The sequence below is a fragment of the Chenopodium album genome, chromosome 20 (genome assembly GCF_948465745.1).
Source record: "Chenopodium album chromosome 20, dcCheAlbu1.1, whole genome shotgun sequence".
Lineage (NCBI taxonomy): Eukaryota > Viridiplantae > Streptophyta > Magnoliopsida > Caryophyllales > Amaranthaceae > Chenopodium > Chenopodium album.
In genome coordinates this window covers 36,106,685-36,128,923 of record NC_137853.1, presented here as the reverse complement: position 1 = coordinate 36,128,923, position 22,239 = coordinate 36,106,685, and the positions used below count along the sequence as shown (strand labels likewise).

General features: G+C 35.5%; 2 protein-coding genes across 2 annotated transcripts; both read right to left on the bottom strand.

Annotated features, from left to right (window-relative positions):
• Window positions 1-11,665: 11,665 nt before the first annotated feature.
• On the bottom strand, window positions 11,666-17,881 carry LOC145598157 (HIPL1 protein-like). The gene is made up of 9 exons (XM_081654471.1): window positions 17,757-17,881; window positions 17,403-17,655; window positions 17,166-17,298; window positions 15,463-15,620; window positions 14,087-14,887; window positions 13,796-14,009; window positions 12,796-12,974; window positions 12,342-12,583; window positions 11,666-12,151 (listed from the first exon to the last, which is right to left on the bottom strand). The coding sequence occupies exons 4-9, from the start codon at window positions 15,514-15,516 to the stop codon at window positions 11,731-11,733; spliced, it is 1,911 nt and encodes a 636-aa protein (XP_081510597.1). The 5' UTR covers window positions 15,517-15,620; window positions 17,166-17,298; window positions 17,403-17,655; window positions 17,757-17,881; the 3' UTR covers window positions 11,666-11,730.
• LOC145598158 (protein NUCLEAR FUSION DEFECTIVE 4-like) lies at window positions 17,693-21,120 on the bottom strand. The gene is made up of 2 exons (XM_081654472.1): window positions 20,596-21,120; window positions 17,693-19,146 (listed from the first exon to the last, which is right to left on the bottom strand). The coding sequence occupies exons 1-2, from the start codon at window positions 21,049-21,051 to the stop codon at window positions 18,001-18,003; spliced, it is 1,602 nt and encodes a 533-aa protein (XP_081510598.1). The 5' UTR covers window positions 21,052-21,120; the 3' UTR covers window positions 17,693-18,000.
• Between the last annotated feature and the right edge of the window lie 1,119 nt (window positions 21,121-22,239).

The window sequence follows — 22,239 nt, the reverse complement described above, 5'->3', positions numbered from 1 at the left end:
ATTCCATTAAACTTTCAAATTATTCAAAATTGTTGAACATAGTCAACCCACCTAGCCATTTCGGCTTAATCCACCTTTACTCAACATACTAACAAGTTATGATTGAGTAATAAATAAATAATAATAACCTTGTGGAATAATTAATAAATTCATTCCACTTAAACCATTCAATTACAATCCTTTAATAATCCAAATGTGGTTAACAAACCAATCCAATAAAATATGTTTGTATCAACATTCCATACAAACAATTAATCCAATATAATTCCACATACTTGCATCCATAATTCCATACAAGCATAATTAATTCACCAAAACATGCCTCATAAACATAAATACATGAATTAATTAAATATATAACCAAACAATTTCCATCCAAGTGTTCTCTAATCATGAAACTAAGTTCTTTCCTTTTGGTACCTAAACATGATACTACTTGCAATGAAGTAGACATGTACGTACCTCGTATAAACAATCCTTTGAGCCACTTTTAATCACTTAAAAGTCTCCTAAGTAATAATCACTTCCTAGAAAACAACCAACAACAATAAATTAATACTTAACCAAAATTCCAGCAATATAAATTAGATTAAAATTGCTTAAAACTTTATCAAAAACATGTTTTTATGCTTAATTAATCATTAGAAATTGACTAGGAACAAAAGCCCCAAATTAATTAGTCATAATAAGAACCCTAAAATCCCAATTTAAATAAATTGAAACCCTAGGTTTTAAAATTATAAAATCTGAAAATTATAACATAAACAAAATCTGAAATTTATAAGTTTAAGCTATCAAAAACATGATTTTAATACTAAAAATATAATCTTTATACTACAAAATCAAAACCCAAGACAATTATATGAAGATTAAGCAAAAGTATGAAAGCAAAGGAGGAATAAGGGGAGGGAGAACAGCAGCCACGTGGCTGCTGCTGGAGCACCGGCGGTCAGGGGTGGCGGCGACCGGCGTCCGGCGGCTGGAGGTGGTGTGGTAGCAGGCGGAGTTGGTGGTGCAACAATGGTGGTGAGTCAAAACTCACGTAAAGAAAAGGAAAAAGAAAAGAAAAAAAAGGAAAAGAAAAGAAGAGAAAAAAAATAAGGGGAAAGAAAATAAAGGAAAAATAAAATAAAGAAAATAAAGAGGAGGAAAAATAACACTAACCTTTTGTGTGGGGAAAAATTTGGGGATGTATGAGGTATTTATAGGAGAGAGAGAGTGGTGTAGGGTTAGTTTTAAGGTTGGGCCTCATAAAATTAATGGGCCAATTAGATAAATGAAATGGACTAGCTTTGTTTAATATGTATGACATATATGTAGAATGGACAATTAAAAATCCTTTTAGAACAAAATCAATCATCAACCCAAAAATAATTTGGAACTTTAAAACTTAAATCTCGGAAAAACACATATAAATATTATAAATAAAATAAAAATTCATTTATAATATATTTATAAATATGGGGGATTACAATGGCCTATTATTTTATAAGTAAAATTAGGTTATTTAAGTTTATTAACTAATTAATTGCAATAACTAATTAATTGCTGTTAAATTTTATCTTAGTCATAATCTCTCAAAAATGATTTCTCGGTCCAAATCAATCAAAAATTGTCTTAGCTCATTGTATTATGTCACAGCCAGTCAAAAGCTTATCAAAGATCTTAATCGGTCTCAGCACGTATTTGTTGTCCCAATGATTCTTAGCATGTCTCAACATGTCTCAACTTGTCTCACCATGTCTCAGCAGGTCCTAACTTGTCTCGCCTTGCCTTAGCATGTCTCGACCTTTCTCAGTTCTCAACATGTCTAGGAGCATTTCAATTTACACCAGTCTTAACTGATTTCAATTTGCACGACCAGTCTTGGTCAAGCACAACCAAGAGCTACGTAAGGTCCGATTCCTTTACGGATACGTAGGCAGCCTATCCACAGGCGCGGCACCCCTTAATTTGCAAATCAGTGTCTGCATGAAACCACTAAGAATCCCAAATGCAAAGCTAGGGTCTCGTCACCTTGCTGGACTACTTTTGACTCATTTAACAGCACACCACAGCTCAGACAATCCTTCTATTCCCAAGCAGAATGTCCAAGCAACATGAGAATAAAATCCCCAGTGGTACATCCCATATTTCCAGCGGAGTATTTGCAGTAGACAAACAGTTCAAAACCCTCCCTTGCAGAGCTTAAGTAATGTAATTGTTCCGGCAAATCAGATCTTCAGACAGTCAAACCCATGGAGCAGGATGAACAGCATCCCTAGAAACCCTAACATTTGCTTGTTTTGCAGGTACAAGTGGTAAAAGGGCGATTATAAGCGCAAAAGCATTATAATCGTCCTTCGTAGCTATTCACTTTGACCTTCGTCTTACGGGACTTTTGTCTCTATAGACTCAGTCAAAGTGGGGGCTTCTGTAGACCCCTCATTTGGTGCCTCCCCATGGGGGATCAATGACGATAACAGAGGAGGACTGTTGGCCAGACCTGAAAGGGTCGCTGATACGACGTTGTGGAACCTTGTCTTTTCTAAACCGTCCAAAGCACCCCTTTTCTAAAGCAAACCAAGCATCAATCCCAAAAATAGCATCCGGGCTAGATTCGAGTCCTCTAAATAGCACCCCGGTCTCGTTTTGAGTCCTCCGAAATCCCAATCAAACACCTTTTCAATTCAATTTCAATTCTTCTCGAGACTTGAATCCTGAGTCTAAGTTATTCGAGGGTCATTTTGTACTTTTTAAAGGTCTGTAGCGATATGTCCAATGTCATATCGGAGTCCCGAGGGCCGGAATCATGAAACCGGGCCTAATTGAGCTGGTTTTGGCCTAAATCCTGATTCTGGTCCATAACCGTCAAAAATCATCTTATAATCATCAAATTCGGACATCAAATCATGCATCTAGTCTCTCATTGGCCAGAAACTGGGATGATGTAAGCCTGCGCCGCAAGACAAGTCCCGCGTGGCACGCAGGCTTGCTACGTGCAACACAGGGGTGACACGTGGCCATGCGTGGCATTTTGCACAAAACTGTTGTACTTATGAAGAGGTCCTATATTTTTGTACTTGTAATGATGTAGGACTTGTACATAGAACAATGACCTTAACATCCAAGCGCCTGCTCTGGCGATCAATCCACACCAACGCCCCACTATAGATGGCAATGGATCGGATTCGAATCGGGTGGAGCTTCACCCGCATCCATCCATTTTTCCAATCGCTTCATCCACATCCATCCATCATCCGCTTCACCCATCATCCGTATCGGTCCATCCATCATCCGCGGATGAAACGGGTGGATGGGGTGACTAATGGATGAACATTTAATGAAAAACAATTTCATATAAAATTTAATTTATGGTTATTTATACCATAAGTTATAATAATTTATTAATAAAATGGAAGCATTAACTACATATTCTTTGAAAAAAATTAATTTGCAACAAATAAAGTCTTTTTATTGTATATTTAAATTTTTTTAATTAAAACTATTAGATTATAAATCTTTATATGTGTTAAACGGGTGGGTGGATGGTTAGCGGGTGAAAAAATCATCATCCACATCCAATCGGATTCATCATCCACTTCATCCGTCACCCGCTTTTCATCCATTTATTCCGGGTTCTCGTCCATTTATTTTAAGCGGGCGAATCGGGTTGGCGGATATCCATTTAATATTGTCATCCCTACGCCCCACCTCTCCATTGCTCAGGGTGAACTTATTAACTGATCGATATTGATTTTAACAATTAACCTGGTGCATAACTATTCTAAATGGAAGGTCTTTTGGACGCTTTGACCTTCACATTGTGGAGCATAATATAATCCCAAAACGATTTAATTTAATTAGTAGAGATGAAACCTAACGAGACCAATAAATAGTAGAAAAAAGGTTACGGTGCTTAGCAAACTAAGACTGACTTCAGATATTTCCAAGAAGAATGATATCATCTGTGGGAAAAATATACTTAATCATTTGCAAAAATGTAAATGCAAAACCACCCCATCTTTTCGAATAGCATCTCTCTTAGATTGGTACACTTTGAAAACAAAACTACTCAGAAGTCAAATTAGGACAAGCTCTTTTAATTTTTTTTTTTTTTGACGGAAATGGGCTAAAATAGATCAACTATGTACTCGCTGCTAGCAATAACATCCCCTACATCATTAGATTGAGTTCCTTTAAGTATAGACTCATACAAAAGTTAGGTGGTTCATACAACATAGTCACCGAATCATTAGAGTGCAGATAGTCATTCCCATCATGCGTGGCCAAGCAATCTGCTAACTAGTTCAAGCTCCTCTTGTCGAACTTAATTTGAAACCTTGAACAAAGTTGTTTCAGTTCCCTGCATTCCATGATAAGATTAATGTGAAAATCCGAGCCCTGAAAAACATCATTAATAATAACAGCCGCCTCCTTGCTTTCCGAAGAGAAGACCACATTTGCTATGGGTAATGCTTCTTTCAAGGCCAGTAGCTCTACACCTTTTGCAGATGTGGCCATACTTGCCTTCCTAAAACCAACAATCCATTGTCCTCTATGATTCCTCGCAACACCTTACCTACAAACACAGCTCGACAACTCACCCTATCCTAAGAGGCCAAGAGGTATCAGTATTAATTTTGAGTTGGTTGTGCATGGTTGGCGAGAGTCCAGGGGGCATATGAGAATCATGGTGAGGGGAAGGACTGTGTGAGAGGGAGAAAATAAAACTCCCCAGCAACAAAGAGAGCTAGATTAATAGCCTCTTGCTTTTTCATATTCAGACACCTAAATACCCACTCATTTCTTCATCTCCATATGGAAACAAAGTACTCCAGGGATCCCTTTTGTAGGAGGAAGAATCATTTAAGTTTCTGAAGATCCAATCTAGGAAGCAATCACAATCCAAATTCATATTAAAATAAATTCATAATTCCTTAGCTCTAACACAAGTGCTATTGGTATTCCCTAACTATTACACAGAAAGGACAACATGGGAAGGGGAAGAGACCTCTACCGTGGAGGAGAGGTCCCATTTCCCTAACAGCAAGCCCATCATGGCCCTGGGGAAGGGGCCCAATCACTAGAGACCTACGGGGACAAGCTTTTTTAGTTTTAAACCAGAAGAATTGCAAAGCAAGAAGAAAACCAAGTGCCCAAAATAAAGCATCAAATACCAACAATATAACACCCAACCCAATACTTGATATTCATTCTACACACAGAAATTTATACCACATACAGATAATTACTTGACATAATGAACTCTTTAACTCTAAGAAAACATTCAAAGAGTGGGAAATGGCCCTTCCATTATAAACCTCGCCAAATTTTCTTCAAAGTCTACGACTCTGCAAAATCAAATAAGATATATATTAGGTAAATAAAAAATACTTTTTTTTTTTTTGCACTTTTGTTGTTGTTGTTGATACTATACCTCAAGTATTATTCAGGGAAAAGATATTGATGATTTATCACATAGATAAAATTGGTAGCGTAAAAACATCTTAGATGAAAATGGGAAAATTCCATGCTAAACCAAATCTTAAATCAAGAAAATAATAAGAACATATATTAAAATAATAAAATGTAATGACTTAATGAAAAAAATTACAAAATAAAAAGTAGATATCAATATCTCATTGAAATGGTTGTTCAGGTAGGGATTGTGACAATGTTGATAAATACCATTAATACCATATTCATTGGACACCCTTTAAATCCTCATACTTCCTCCTTCTCCTCAATCCTTACTCCAAATGTTCAGAGCAATTAATGATGGTTTGTATACCCAATACAGTTCAACAAGTGATATTCACCCTTTGATTCAGGGTTATCACCCATAAAAATACCATGTCATCATAATGTATTACTGAGTCAAGTGAAATACATGTGCTGCTTTTTAAAATCTAGCATTTCATTAAGTAGTTTTAATTACAATTCAATATAGAAATAATTATATTTTATTCTTATGTATAAGTCATTATGAAAATATTTTTTTCAGATAAATCAGTTCTTAAATATATGAAACATTACATAAAATAAATTATATTAAAATTATTTATTAATTAACAAATTACATGAAATTACATGAAATTACATGTATATTATATTACAATGGTTGACATGCATAATTATGGATATTGATAAATTTATCTAAATATCATTAAAAATGAAGGAAAATTTTTAATTTACCACCTTAAAATGTATCCATTTTCAAAATAACCACCTGTTGAATTTTTATTTTTATTTTACCACCCTTAAATTAAAAAACTAATTAGATATATATAAGAATAATTGGAAAAATGATGTCTTAATACCTCCAGGTCCTGGCTTTTACATACAAGTTAGAGGTGAACGAAATTTCCTCCGGTATACTGGGAACATACTTTTCCACAGTGGGTAAATACACTTGCATATGTAGGCCGTAGAAATATATGATCCCAATAATCATAATACCAAAAAGATTAAAAAATACTTGTAGAATGTGAGATTAATTTTATACTAAGTCTTTGATTACTGTAGGCAGAGAAAGATTGAAGTGGCTTGACACTTGTGATTAGTTTTTCCAATCTTCGAATTATTTTTCCTTCGTAAGATGGAAAAACGAAAAATTAATCATTATAAACATAAACATCATCCATCCCAAAAACCACAAAACCACCACTTTTTTTTTTTATTGTAACTCTCTAAATTTTATGAATTAAAAACACTTGCTGATGAAAATTTTTCATACAAAATAATACAAGTATTAAAGAAGAAAATAGATTTTATTTTACCCCATTCTAACAAGTATACTAGCCCCACAAATATGAAACAAAAAGACCTTTTTTTTTTAAAAAAAAAAACTGCATTTTGTTGAGGGAAAGTAACTTGTTATTACTCCGTACATCTTAGAACAGAAATTATGAAATCATTGAAATGTTATTGAAAAAAATGCAAAAACTTTTCACCGTAGCATAAAAGTAGAGTTAATGGTATATATATGTTTGATAATGTAAGAGAAATTTTTTTACGAAAATATCATGGTAAGTTGTAAATAAGGGTTGTTTCAAAAAAAGTCCACTGATAGTTTCCCAATTTCTACTCATATGGTCTTCCTCCATTACCGGGGAAAAAAAAAAAAAACCTTCTTAAAAATGGAAAAAACAAAAAAACTTGAAAATGTTTTCATTTTTGTTTCTTCCACTCCTTTCATTCCGAACGTAACAACAAAATTCATATTTCCAACAAGAAAATACATACTAGTCCCACAAATATGAAACAAAAAGATGCTATTTTACAAGTATTTTTTTTAATAAAAAAACATGCATTTTTTGTGGGAAGGTAACTTGTTGTTGCATCTTTGAACATAAATTATGAAATATGTTTTAATAAAATGTTAAAACATGTCATCGGTAACATAAAAGTAGTTATATGTTTGATAATGTAATAGAAAGAAGAAAAAAAATATTATGGTAAGCTGTAATTGGGGTTGTTTCAAGAAGAGTCCACTAATTGAAAGTTTCCGGTCTCTACTCATATGTCCTCCCCCATTACTGAAAAAAAACCCCTCCTAAAAAAAACGAAAAAGAAAAGAAAATTTTTTTTAAAATGTTTTATTTTTGTTTATCGCAACAAAATCTCTCCTATTGCTTTCATTCCAAAGGGTAACAACAAAATCCATATTTCTAACATAATTTTTTTAAAAAAAAATAAAAAAAAAGGGAGAGAGAGAGAGAGAGAAAGATGAGGGGAAATGATTTTGGCACACCATTTATTGATTTTGGCACACCTCTATGTGAGAAGAGCATAGAAAACTGTGCTCTCACATAAGGGTGTGCCAAAATCATTTCTCAAGATGAGGGACAAGGAGAAAAATACATTTTAAATTTTTAAGTAAAGTTAGAAACTTACCAGCTGGTAATGGATGAGATGAGGGAGTAGATAGTAGATTTGTGAGAGGTTTTGTTATTTACTTTGTATAAGATAAATAGATGAGTGAAATGCCTTTCTCTCTCAGCCTTTCTCTTTCTATGTCAAAATGATGGAGTGCAGCTGCCATTGTAGTAGCTCAGGTGTAGGAGCAGGTAGACTTGGTGCTCAAGCTATTAATTACAAAGATGAGGTGTACGGCGGAGTAATGAAATAATCATGTGAAGCATATAAAGATTAATTTGAATTTTCTTTCGAGCATTTTTATTATGGTATGAGCGAGATATATATGTTTGATTATACTGAATAATGCAAAACTTATGCTTCATTAAATACTCTATACGATAACTGAGATTTTTTTTTCTTTTTAAGAAAATAATAAATATTACTTTTACACATTAGCATTTTGAATCATACAACAAAAATTTATGTTCATCAATTGCCTATCAAATACTAATTCAAATCAATTCATGTTCTAATAATAAGCACAATAATTAGGTTTCAATTCTAATAATTGTCCATGTCACTATGAAGGACATAAAATGTACAATTATTAATCTCATAAGTTAAAGTTGAGATCAATTTCCAATTTGGAATAAGTTTGTGTCCAATGATTTTGGGTAAATTTCATTTACTTTGAGTATGGGAGTTTTGGTAAAAAGATTAAGGATGCGTTATGATCTAATATGATAAGAGATGAAACTATTAGAGGGATAAGAGTTGATCTGATCTGATTAGAGAGTATCATAGTATATACCTCTTTGAGTTGAGAGGCAAGAAGGTATCAAAAGAACTTTGTTCACCTACCACCATAGCATTAAATAAAAGCTGCATGCTTTTTTCTTTTTTTTTTCCTTTGATTTTTTTCTTTTTGATAGCCAAAGGTTGCATGCATGTTGGAGTGCTCATGTCTCTAAATTTCCAAAATTGGGTTAGACATCACATTTTATGTGATTTCCAAGTACTTGTATATAGTTGTATATGAAGACAAAGAAATACTTCGTATGTAGATAGACAAAGAATTACAAGTACTACTCTATCGATTTGTTATGCTAATACCTTCAAAATATTGTTACATAGAAAAGGAGATGTTTATTTGAGCAACACAAGACATAAAAAATAGTAAAAAAAAAAAAATCATAAAAAGGAAAAGTGGGAATAAACCCCACGTAAAAAATAAATAAATTAACACACACTATAAAGTGTCCATGATCAATAGTAATAAGGAGTAAGTAAAGTTGATCTAGTGGAAAAGTATAATATTAATATGTTTTTTTTTTTTTTTTTTTTTTGACATTGGAAAAACAAACAGTTTAATACATAAACGAAGAAGGACTAGTAACATAAGAAACTAAAAAGGTTGCTGCATCCTTAGCTAATCTATGGGCTACTTCCACCTTTGCTCTGCTTTCCTTGCGGATAACGCACCAGGTAAAACTCTTACCCTTTTCCTTGATCTCAGAGATAGTCCACTCAACTGTTTTATCTCTGGCCTTCCCCTTCTGTAAAAGAGTAACCAAGTTAACAGCATCCGTTATAAATACCATACTATGTAACCCTTCCTGGAGGCACCATTTTATAGCATTTAGGCAAGCCATAGCTTCCGCTTGAAGAGCAGAGCTTGCCATACCAAAACTGCAGCCATAATGCCCTGTTAATACTCCACCTTCCGCTAGTGCCCAACCTGTACCCATCCTCTTTGTTTGCTTATTCCAAGCACCATCTATTTGTATCGAGAAGTTGGAGTAGCCTTGAGCTATCTTACCTAAACTTGCAACTGTGAACCCCGGAGGATGCATAAGGTCTAGATCTTGAGGATACATTTCTTCTAGCCCACTTGTTTCCTGATTCACAAAAGTCCGATGTTCTTCCATACGCTTGTCAATTTTCTCCAGAATCTCCTCTGCAGGCACCATGTTTCCTCTAAATATGAACTCATTTCTTGCTAGCCAAATTTCCCATAAGGTGGCTAAGAAAATTGGAACCCTCTCACTAGCGGGACCATCCTGACTATAAAAGAGTCGGATATAAAAGATTAACCAAATTTGAATAGTACTCTCCATATTTTCATCTGATCTAATATTAAGGGTTCCACCAAACCAAACCCTCCTTGGAGTACTACACTGTCGCAAAAGATGATTGATATCTTCTTCTTCACTATTACAAAGCTCACACAAGCTCGAATCGCTTAGATTTCTATGAAGCAGATTACTCTTAACCGGCAAACCATTATAAAACACTTTCCAGATAAATATTTTCCATTTTGGAAGCAGTTTCTGTTTCCACATGAACTTCAAAAAATTAATCTCATCAAGCGTAATTCTATCATTCTGAAATTGTTTGCTTATTAAAAAGGCATATCCCGATTTCGTGGTAAAGTCACCAGCCTTGGTAAAATTCCAACAAAACACATCATCCCTATCTACCTCCGGGAGTTCCATAGCCCCTATTTCTCTCGCATCTGCAAACGTGAAGGAGTCACGTAGTTTCCTTGCATCCCATGCTCGGTCTTCCCTTTTTATAAAACTACTCACCTTTCATCTTAAAGCTTGTTGAAGAGTTACACTTGACTTAGGCTCTGGAATTTTCCCGTTTACCCAAACGTCACGAAAGGCATTAATATTACTCCCATTTCCTACCTTCCATCCGTATCCTTCTTTAAACTTCATTTCACTACTCCTTATCCCTCTCATTCCCCAAGAGATCCTTCTGTTTTTTAGGGAGTGTCCCCTACCCTTTAATAGCATAGAAGAGCATTTCATGGAATAGATCCTAGAAATCAATAGTTGAGGGTTATTGTGCATACGCCAAGCTTGCTTCATCAGCAAGGTATCATTCAAAACTTCCACCTTTCTTACCCCTAAACCCCCCATTCCTTTAGGCAGTTGAACAATCCCTTTTTTTACCCAATGGATACCCCTATTTCTCTTATTACCCCATAGGAACCTCATCACCAAACTGTCAATCTTGTTAGCAATAGCACATGGAAGCTTGAAACAATTCATAACATGTGCTGCCATCGAGACAAGGACTGTATTTACTAGTATTAATTTTACTGAAAATGAAATGTTGAGAGCATTCCATGACAAAATTTTCCCCGCGATATTATCCACTAGTAATGTAAAATTTGAGCTCTTATTCGATTCAAAATCGACTGGAGCACCCAGGTGAGTCCCCAAATTTGTCGTAATGTTCATACGCAAGATATTTTTAAAATTATCTTGCTTTTCCGAAGTTGTGCTTGGGCTGAATTTGATAAAGGATTTGTTCAAATTCAATTGCTCCCCTGAAATCTTACAAAAACGCCCAATAATGGTTGAAATAGAGGTACAAGCTTCTTTCGATGGATGATAGAAAAGTAGGACATCATCCGCGAAGAAAAGGTGATTAATCCTTGGTGATTGTCTTGACAATCTAATTCCTTTAAGAAGATTAATGTCCTCCGCAAGCTGTAGCATTCTTGAAAAAATATCCATACAAAACAGAAATAAATACGGAGAAAGGGGATCACCTTGTCGTAATCCACAACTGGGCTTGAAATTTGACGAGACGCTCCCGTTTATAAGAATCTTGTAGGATACTGTAGAGAAACATTGTTTACACAAAGAAACCCAATGGTTGGGGAAACCATATCTTTTCAGAATATTTTCCAGAAAATCCCATCTTGTCGTAATATTAATATGTTACAAGGTAAACATAATGCCTTTTTTTTTTTTTTTTTCCAATTGTTTTGAAACTTTGATATTGTTCAATAAAAATATGTCTAGTAAAGGCTATTATTATTACATGTTACAATGATTCCAATTTGGAAATTAAAAATTATGTACAAACTGATCACATATCTAGGCAATTCATCATAAAAAGGACCAAGGAGGACAAATAAATCATTAAAATCATGCATAGGTGTTTGCTCAACTGGGTGGCTTGTGAGTGTGAAGGAGACGGCGATGGAGCAGGTGAATGGGCTGCAACAGCTGTGGTGTTTTCTTTGGAGCAAGCATACTTACAACGACTTGGATGAACAACTCTGTAAACACCACTGCTAGTTAGGACATAAACATCTTTATTCAGGTCTTCCCCGAAAGAGAAAATGTAACCCAGGGCCGGTGTTGAACTTCCTGTGACAGAGCTACACTCTATAGGAGAGTCTGCAGCACAGCTATAGGAAAGTAATCTAGAGGTGAAGTTCCCACTGTTTTTCGGATTTTCAGAGCCTTCCCACATAGCATCTCCATATAAATCAGCATATAAGTACCTTAAAACCACCAGATAGTTTGTTTATATCCCAAGCAATACCAAATCTGAACAATTCATTTACCACCTGTGAACTTGGAAGGCAAAAATACTGAAAATAGACTATGTTTTTTCGATACAGATGTAATGTAAACTCAATTTTCGTTTGTAAAGCATTATTACGTAGAAGAAGCTAGCTGAAGAACACTCACCTGCCAGACATGCAAGGATCAACTAAAGACCTATAAAAATAACCTCCAGTAATTGATGCTGATCCTTCTTTTGAACTCACAGTGGAATGGTTGTAACCCATCACAGGGAAAATAGGGTTAATAGAGTTCAAAGATGTATTTCCTCCAGGTGAGGTTAGAGGAGTATAGCTGTAGGGGCCTTCATAAACTCGCCAACCATAGTTTCCACCCTTTGTGATTATGTTCACTTCTTCGAACTTGTCCTGAAGCAATTGAATTCTGATGGTGAATAACAGCATTAGGTGGTATATCGTATAACTTTTTCATGAGAATCGAGGAACAGGCATTAGACTTCAGCCAAATTTTATACTTTTATGTAGGGGTCAAAAAAGACAATGCAGACAGAAATGCGCTCCACAGGTGTTCAGAAAGCTAGTAAATAGTGACTATGTGTAGCAAAGAGAAAGATTAAAACCTGTCCAACATCAGCGCACATAAAGTATGAAGGCCTTTCAGAATCAAAGCTGCATCGCCAAGGATTCCTTAATCCAGAAGCCCATATTTCAGGTTGTGACTGACTATCATTGATATATGGGTTGTCTTTCGGAATAGTGTAGTTTCCCCATAAACCCTCTATACTTATTTCTGCAGCACCTGGATAAACAAGATAAGTTGCATAAGCAGGCAAAAGGAATTGTATAAGTGAAACAACCTCAAAGTCCTCATTGCAGAGTAGTAGCCATACAAGTTTGCTAACTTTAGTGTTTCTTATTGGGTTTTATTTTGATTTTTTTCATTATATTTTTGCATTTGAAGCATCATATTAACCATATCACAAATTTCACACGATACTTTAACAGTTGAAATAAGCATACTATCCGGGGTACACAAATGGAAGGAAATTCCAGCATCAAAGATGGATGGCTAATAATATGTGTTACTCCTAAGATACCAATGTGGACAGCAAGAGCAAGTGAACTATTAAACTGCAAAAAATACACCTCTGACACTAAGCAACTGGCTTTAGCATATGTTCTATTAATTTAAGGATCATGTAGTACCTTCACGGGGCGTTTGGATTGTGGGAATGGGAGTTTGGGGATTTCAGTGATAATTCTGATATGACTTGTTGAACATAAGGAGAAGGATTTTTAAATCAGCATTAGATAAGAGAAGTTGATAAGAGAAAATCACTCCAGACCAGAGGAGCAAGAATGGCATAAAGCAGGAATTACGAAGAATCTTGTATACTTCACTGCTTAATATGGAGTAACATGATACAAAATGACTGTAACAGTGGAAAGACTTGGTTAATTTATTTTTGCTTTCCACTACTTTAAGCAAAGAGTAAACATTACGCAAGAAACAGCCTGCTAAAATAATTTAAGAATCAAACATGGTATCATCATAGCATTACACCAAAATCATATGTTTTATAGAATTATCACATAGGAATACAGGCAAAGAATACTAACTTGGGGAGCTGTTGACGTCAAACCTCATGATTTTACCAAGCAAGGATTTCTTGTTCTGAGAAAAATTATAGGGATCACCACTTTGTCCTCCGTCTCCCATCATAAAGTACAAATACCCATCTGGGCCAAAAAGAATTTGTCCACCATGATGAGATGTAAATGGCAAGCCCATGGTGAATATTCTTCTGACTTCTGCCGGGCTAGCAGAGCTTGCCTGGATAGTTAGCAGAAGAGGTTAACTAAAAGTCCGAAAATTAGTCAAAAAAGCTTAGTTTGTATCACATAATTTACCATTGATGGCTGGATATTGGCACCACCGACAGAAAACTCAGCAATGACACTTTGATATTGGCAAGGTTGTGCACCATTATCAGGTGGTAGCTTTGAGGGATCACAGTTTACATCAGAATTACATGCACAACGCCCTTCACATCCAGGCCACACTGTCTTGTCACAATTGAATGAAGCAAAGAAACGACCATTCTCGGTGAACCTTGGATGAGTAGCTATGCTCATCAATCCAAACTCAGCATCAAAATGTACTATATCACTTAAATCCAGAAAGGGGCTTGATTCATCAAACTCGATGACTCCATCTGAATCTTCTCGTGGAAGTGTTACCAGCCAAATTTTTCCTTCTTGGTTGGAGAAGAAAGCTCGGTTGGAGCCATCAGGATGAGGCACCATACTAAGGTAAGAGTCATTCCCAATTTTCTCAAGGCACAAACCAGATGGGCTACTTGGGGCCTCTGCAGTAACATTAAAAGAAACAGGTTCGCCACCAAAGCATAATGATCCATCACCTGAACCTTCACCCAATTTATTGCAGAAATCAGTTTTTGACCGCCACATGTCTGTGATCTTGGTAATACTGGAGTTTACTGATGATCCGCCCTGATGTTGAGATGAGGGTGCAAATGGTGAATTCAATACTGACGCATTCATACATGTATCCCATACTTTTGAGCAAAAATTGCTCACTGCTTGACTGGATTGTGGTGATGTTGGTGACAAAGTAGAGTTGCACAGAACAGGAACTGAACGAGGCACACTATTAACTCTGAACAACTCCGCTGAAAATTGATCACATCTCTGTAATTACCAAAATCCAAGGAATCCTCAGAAAAATACATGCTTAAGTAACACCTACTGGATAAGAACAACAACAATCATCTGACCACCTAAAACTAATCCCACCAAGCACAGGTTCTGAGAGTGTGTTTTTCGCAGTAGCTTTTAGTGATTCGACCAAGTCAAAACACTACTAACTTGGAGTAGTATTCTGAAATGTAACCTTTAGAAGGATACATTTTTCAATTTATTTTACTACTTCAAAAACTAGTTGTGCCGAACACCTACATGAAATAACTACTTTGACGATTAGCCTCTGTCAGGTAACCTTTTTCAGCTAACCACTAAATAGTAGACAACTAACAGTTATGCATAACAAGTCTACAACACTTATATTTTTTACCAACAACCCCAGTGAAGGTGGTGAAGATGTATGCAACATAAAAAGTAGAGACAAGTAGAATTACTCTTCCCAAGAGACCCGTAGAGAGAAAGAGCAATTACACCAAATAATTAAGCAGCAAAACAGGTTATGCAAGTCAACTTTGCATGAAGCGGCAAAAAACTATTTCTAATTAAAGGGAAGACAATCTTACAGCACAAAGGATTGATTTTACAATAGAGGCACAGGCAGGATCAGATACATTCATGGACTGAAATTGCTTCTGCAGTTGCACATCTTGTGTGGAATTACAGCATGAACTCCCATTGTAAGGGCAAAATTTCAAAGGGCTCTTTAAAGTTATAGGATAGCCTAAAAACAAGGGAAAAACACCCATACTACATGAGATTAAATTAAGATACCATAATGCAGAAACAACTGAAATTTGAAGAAAGATGAACAAAGGGACTCACTCGAGTCAATGCAAAGAGGATGAGATGACAAATTATAAGCAAGAAACAGCACACTAAAAAGATAGAAGCTGATAATAGTAAAAGGAACTCCCATTTTTAGAAAGAACACACAAATAACGTCAATTCTCTACAATCCAAGATACTAACAGACACCGCCTTCTTTCTATCAACTCTCTAAGATTCTACTAGAAAATGACCTCCCCATGATTCATGACTGGAGAAGAAACTAAAAATACAGTTATTTTAAGAAGTTTTATACAGAAGAAAATTTTTATGGATTTTCAATAATTTTATTTTGCTCAGATCATACAACCACTAATCTGAAGTCATCAATCATCATCTTATATTATTGGTGTATATGATTTTTATAAATATTATAAATTTCACTCTCGTCTACACTTCAGCCCTAAAAGAAATTCATATTTAATACCAGCTATTCCAACCAAACAACCCAGCCCATATAAAATCTTACAAGTTGACTTAATCCAGTTTTCTGAGTCAAAAAAAAAAAATTGAATGTAATTGTTTATCTTGGAAACCAAGTTGTATGGATCATGATTGGTTCACAGTGTTTTTTGCAGGCATTTAAATGCTGATTTCATGGTAACATATTATTTCTACTGATTTATTTAAGGTAGATTGGTGATGCATGATCGGAATTCAAAAGACCCATGTGAAGAGAAGCCCACTTGCATAGTTGCATATTACAACAGAATAAGTTAAAAGCAGACATTAATTTTCCATTAGGCATATAGAAAATTTAAAAATTAAACAAGTAGAGTGCGAAAATAGCTCACCTAGTCACATATTATACTCTAGCAAATTCACAGATATAAGGGTGATGCACAATTCTCAGAGAGACGAGGAATTTTAGGCAGTTTTGGGGTATATAAGGGTGTTTCAGGCACGTCTTAAAAAATATTGTTAAGGAGAAAAATATCAGAATAAACTCTTGGATCCACTATTGTCTTTTGCATATCAAAATTTAAGACAGGAGTATCTTTTGCGACTTCTATTCATGGTTTTAAATCTTGGATGCAGTCAACAGTCATATAACCACTTTCTCAAGCAACGCGGGTGGAAGGCGGCTGTTTTGGCCTAATATTTTGGTCACAATCAGCTCAAAATCCTTTCAATGCAATGATACAAGCAATATAATAATACCTTGCTTCTATTTGAGTTAGCCAAACACCAAAGTACAAATCTTGAATAATCTGGTCAACATATCACGTATGCTTCAATCAAGAGTTGAAAAAGGACAAAAACAGCAGGAAAAAGAAGGTATTTAAGATACAAAATAGGTAAATTGCACGAGGCTAATGCATCACAAGATCACAATTGTATCAAAATACTCAAAAAATGCTAAACTATTGAATAAAGAATCACCTAACACAGAAAGAGTGAAATGCTCAAAAAATTATTGGATAAGTAACAACTGAATTACCAGCAGAAAGTCAAGGGAGAGAGAGAGAATCCGGGAAAGGTGGCTTCAAATGGGACGAAATCTTGGGTGTCTGCTTCTTGTCTATGAAATGGCATCATTTTGGTATCTTTGTGATTTTTGGTGATTTTGAATTCTGTTGAGGTTACACAAAGTATGAACCTTGCAGAGACCAAATAACAAGCAACAAATTGTCCTACTTAGCTCTAATTGCTATGGTAGTAAAATCAGCCCAATTACCTGACTTCTCCTTCTTGCTCCCCCCTTTGAGGAAGTTTTTTGAGACATCATTTCAGCTTCGCCTTGATAATAATTAAATCAGCCTTTGTCAAGAGAGTGATTAAGCTTCATAGAGAGTGAGAAGAACCATCGTGGACGACAAAATTTTACCAGTTTACATAAATAGAAAAATAACGATCCGATGCCATATCATCAATTTTTTTCCAATACCGTGCCATTGAAAAGAATTGATTTTGAAAAGTTCCATCAATTTCTGAAGCATATGAAAAATCCATTATTCTGGTCACAACTTTCAATAATAATAGAGTGAGTTACTGCTTCATAATACAAAATTTAAAGTAGACTATGGTTTACCTCATAGTATAAAGCAAACAGTACAAGAATGTGCCAAATATGTAATTTATATTTACATGAGCTGAGAACCCTGTAGTGTCAGGTGGAGTACAGAATTTCCATCAGCCAATAGAAGAGAGAGAGGATCATAAATTTCTATGGAGTGCAAAATGCGGGATAAATATAAGAGAAATAACAGGAACCAAACTTTTCCACACAGTCAGAGAGACCAATTTCTTGGTCACATCTAGCTTCCTTACTGCCTTCAGGGCCGTAGAAACCTCCTACATATAACGCGCTCATAATAGCTTCTAGTCCTCAAAGACAATACCACGGCAAAGAGAGATCCCAGGAAAGTAATAGCTGCCATGATGAAAAAAGACAGCATAAAGCAATGTACACCCACACAAGTATTGGTTTCGCTGGATGTTTCTTTATCATAGATATGACCAACCACCCTAACTGACAGAATGTATGACCCAAGAGGTCCTGCTATAGTAATGGTATTGAATATGGTTCCCATATTTACAACCCCAAATAATTCGGAAGCAATTGTTGGCATCAAAGAGAGCTGTGACCCATAACAAATGCCCACCAAAATTGAACCAGCATAAAGACACCCAGGCATACCAGAAGCAATCACCAAATGCCCAATACTCATGATTCCCAAACTACCAGCCATGAAAAGAGGCCTTCCCCAGCTTTTCATATGAAGGATGTAGTCTGATACATATCCACCCCCAAACCGTCCAAGAGAATTCCAAATACTCCACAATGAGACAAGGGTCGTGGTTTCTAAAGGTGTGTAGCTGAGAGCCTCTCCAATTTGGGTGAGATTGTTTAATGTTGCTAGCCCGGACCCAAGTGCACATGCTGTGGCTAAAAATAGAAGCCAGAAATTCATAGTCCTCATGGCTTGGAACAAATTGAAGTGTCCTTCCAACTCTGAAGGTCTATTACTAGCTTCTGCATCATCCTCCGGATGTTCTGACAGTCTTTGATAAGAGATATCATCTTCTCTCCCATGTATCTTTTCAGGGTCTACCTGGTCAGTGACTCCTTCAGAGGATAAGCTATGCTGAGCTCTGAGAGCAATCCACAGGGGTGAGGCGAGCAAGAATAGCAATACGATAACTATCAGGATATGAGCTAATAATTGAACAGTAATCACATTCTCCAGGACAATAACAACCACTAGATATGCAGAAACTACCACAACCACCCATGAAAAGTTGTTAAGATGTCGTCTCTCATCTCCAGCATTGGCATCATAGATTTTCACAAACCACATGAGCAATAATGGATTCACTGTAGACAACAAGGAGACCATTAGAAGAAATGAAGCAGGGTTTCCAGGGAATATGGTTCGATAAAGCTGAATCAACATCGCTGCACTCAGACCCAGAAATCCCTGAAATGGAAAATTCTACCCATCTTAGAAATCATACTATTACAGAGTACTTGCAAAGGCAGTAGTTCATTTGCTAACATGTTTAACAGAAAACATCAAGCAAAACCTGTGGAGATCATGAATTAGATTAATTAGATTCAGCAATGCAAAGCATTTTATTCTTTATTATTCAAAGATTGATAACACTAAAATAGTGACAAGCCGATGACGGATTGGAATTATGAAGATAATCAAAAGCACAGTCCACCAAATATAAGAAAATAAACCAAGATTAAAACACGCATAAAATATTGTACTGAAGAACTTAGCAAAAGCATTGCATCCTTCCCTTTACTGAAGAACTTAACAAAAGCATTGCATCCTTCCTTGTCACTCTAACAAACAAATGAAAATTAACCTTCAATTGCATCCTTCCCTTGTAAACATTATCCAGTTAAAACTGTTTTCCGTGCATCAAAATAGGCAAATAGAGCCTTAAAACCACAAAGCCAACTAATACCTTGCAGATCTACACTCTAGAGTAAATTTTCTAGCAAAATGTCTACCCTTATGACTTGTCAAATAACAGGAAAGTAATACTAAAACTACTTAAAATTCTCTGTTAAGGGTAACATAAAAAAACTGGAATAGTTAAAGTTAGGGTTCTAATTAGGTTGAACAGCTAAACAACTTGAACTCGACCAGAAACTATAAACTTGAGCAAGCTATAACTCAACTCAATAATCTCATGAACAACTTTATACTCTGTATACTTCCTCCGTTTTCTTATACTTGCAACAGTTTGACTTTTACACTATTCATGTACTCCACTTTGACTAGCTTTGACGATTTATAGCTAAGAAAAAATATAGTCATGTGTGATCTTGTTAGATTCGTCTCGTTTTATACTATTTTAACATATAATGTTTATAATTTTTACATATTGCTAATTAAAGATATAAACGATTGTAATAATGCATCGGCAAGCGTGAAAAGAGAAGTGTTGCAAGTAAAAAAAAACAGAGGAAGTAACTAACATCTTTTGGAGAAAAAAAAAAAAAAAAAAAAAAAAAAAAAAAAAAAAACAAAACCTTTTTAAAGAGAAAGATGACACTAAATACTCTTATTAATTATAGATAATAATTAAAAAAAAACAATAAAATGATGAAAAAAATAATATAACTAAGTCTTAGATATTTGTTACTCGTAGAAGGATTGAAACTTTAACAAGCACGAATCAAGAAAGAGCATCATCGAGCTTAGCAAGAAGCGAGCACACTTCAATGACTTACTTAAGTGGTCAATCATAGCCCGAAATTGGCCAAACCCCATGAATTATCAAAATACAACAATACATTCAATTACATAATCAACCACCAATCACTAAACACAACATATGATCAATAAAAAACATAAAATTAGGGTGAATAATAAAAAGTAATCAATCAAGAGAGTTAATGTAATGTAAACCTTCATGATACCAACAGCAGTGCCACTATAATCCCGGAAATTATGAACAGCCGTAACGACATCCGCGGTATTAAAGAACGGCATAGCATGTCCAGCCAAGAACAAGAAAAAACAAACGATAGGAACTGGTGGCCGGGAAATAATCCCGGTCACCGTTAACCAAATCAAGAAATACCCAGTAAAGCATTGGATTGACCCTGCTAAGATAGCGATCTTAGGACCACCGAAGATTGACCGGCGGTAGGCGGTGGCGGCGTAAAGAACGCCGGCGAGGATGCCGACGTTGGCACCCAAGTCTTTGAAAAGGGCAACAGTGTCAAGGGTAGTTTGGGAATAACCTTGGGAAGATTTGAGGGCAGGAGAGTAAATTCCAAAGGTGGATGGTGTGCCACTGGTTGATTGAATCCATATACTTGCTACTGTTGATACCCATTTGTTGTTCATCATCTCCATCATTTTTTCTCGGTTAATTATAATCTATGTTTTGATTGGCTTGATTTCAAATATAAACATATCATAAACGGATTTGATTTGATTTGATGTTGATTTGTTCGTACTTCCGGTTTGATGAGTATTTGACACTTTCGGTTACGACGGTTTACTGGTTTAGGGCCTGTTCACATTTATGGAACTGAACTGAACTGAACTGATTGGAGCTGAACTGAGCTGAAATGAATATTTTATGAGAGAGGAAAATTAGGAGCTGAACTGAACTGAAATCAAGTAAATATGAACAGACCCTTAGTACTTTAGGGTGTTCTTTTTAGCTTAATTTCAGTTCAGTTATATATATACAGGTGTACCTTTTTGTAGGTGCATTTGAGGTCTTTTCGTAAGTTTGCATGACTTAACTTTTCTTTTTTCACAATTAACAATCTCTATCAAGGGAGTTTGGAGATTAGGGGTTGGAAATGGGATTGGAAAATTATGACTGGGAACTCAATAAAATATTGACAATCCCTTGTTTGGGTTGTGAGGAAATTGATTGAGAATGAATATCAAATTTACAATAACACCCTTATAATGTTATATCCTTATGCTTATATTAATGGCGAAATAGTATTTTCCTTTTTATTCTCAATTCTCATCTCTATTACTTGCCCCCCTAGGTGATAAAATCATGGAAATAGAGCTATTTTATTCCCATTCCCAATCCCACAACCCATCTCAAACTTTTCCTCTAGATAGTCTAACTTTTTCCCTCTAATAGTCTAACTTTTTCTCTCTAATCTCAAACTCTGAAGTCAACTTTAAAATAGAGGTGATAAAAAAAAATTGAGTCGGACCGAGCCTTAACATCAAATGTTGTGCCTAAACCCACAGAAATTGGTTGGTCGGGCTCAAGCGAGGTTTTTGGGTTTTCATTCTAACCGAGTTCGAGTTTTAACTAAACAAGTTTTTTTGGCTTGCACAAAACCGTCCTTTTTTCGGGTTGGGCTAGCACGACGAACCATAGTTGATCACCATTACTTCAAAATTATGATTATTTGTGAAATTAACCAAGGCTCAATCCATTTTGAACTTGACTCGGACACGTAGTAAACTAGCTAAGAGTCAATCCAAACTATATACTTACCCCATCCAAAGTTAATCCAAACCTAAGGTAAACTGGTACAAAGTACAAACCTGCCCAAACCTTACCCG

Coding starts and splice junctions, on each gene's coding strand:
- LOC145598157 (XM_081654471.1), bottom strand. CDS start 15,516: ATGAATGTATCTGATCCTGCCTGTGCCTCTATTGTAAAATCAATCCTT. Junction 14,010..14,086: donor CCAATATCCAGCCATCAATG/GTAAATTATGTG, acceptor CTAACTATCCAG/GCAAGCTCTGCTAGCCCGGC. Junction 12,152..12,341: donor GATCCTTGCATGTCTGGCAG/GTGAGTGTTCTT, acceptor GGTGGTTTTAAG/GTACTTATATGCTGATTTAT.
- LOC145598158 (XM_081654472.1), bottom strand. CDS start 21,051: ATGATGGAGATGATGAACAACAAATGGGTATCAACAGTAGCAAGTATA. Junction 19,147..20,595: donor CTGCTGTTGGTATCATGAAG/GTTTACATTACA, acceptor TTTCCATTTCAG/GGATTTCTGGGTCTGAGTGC.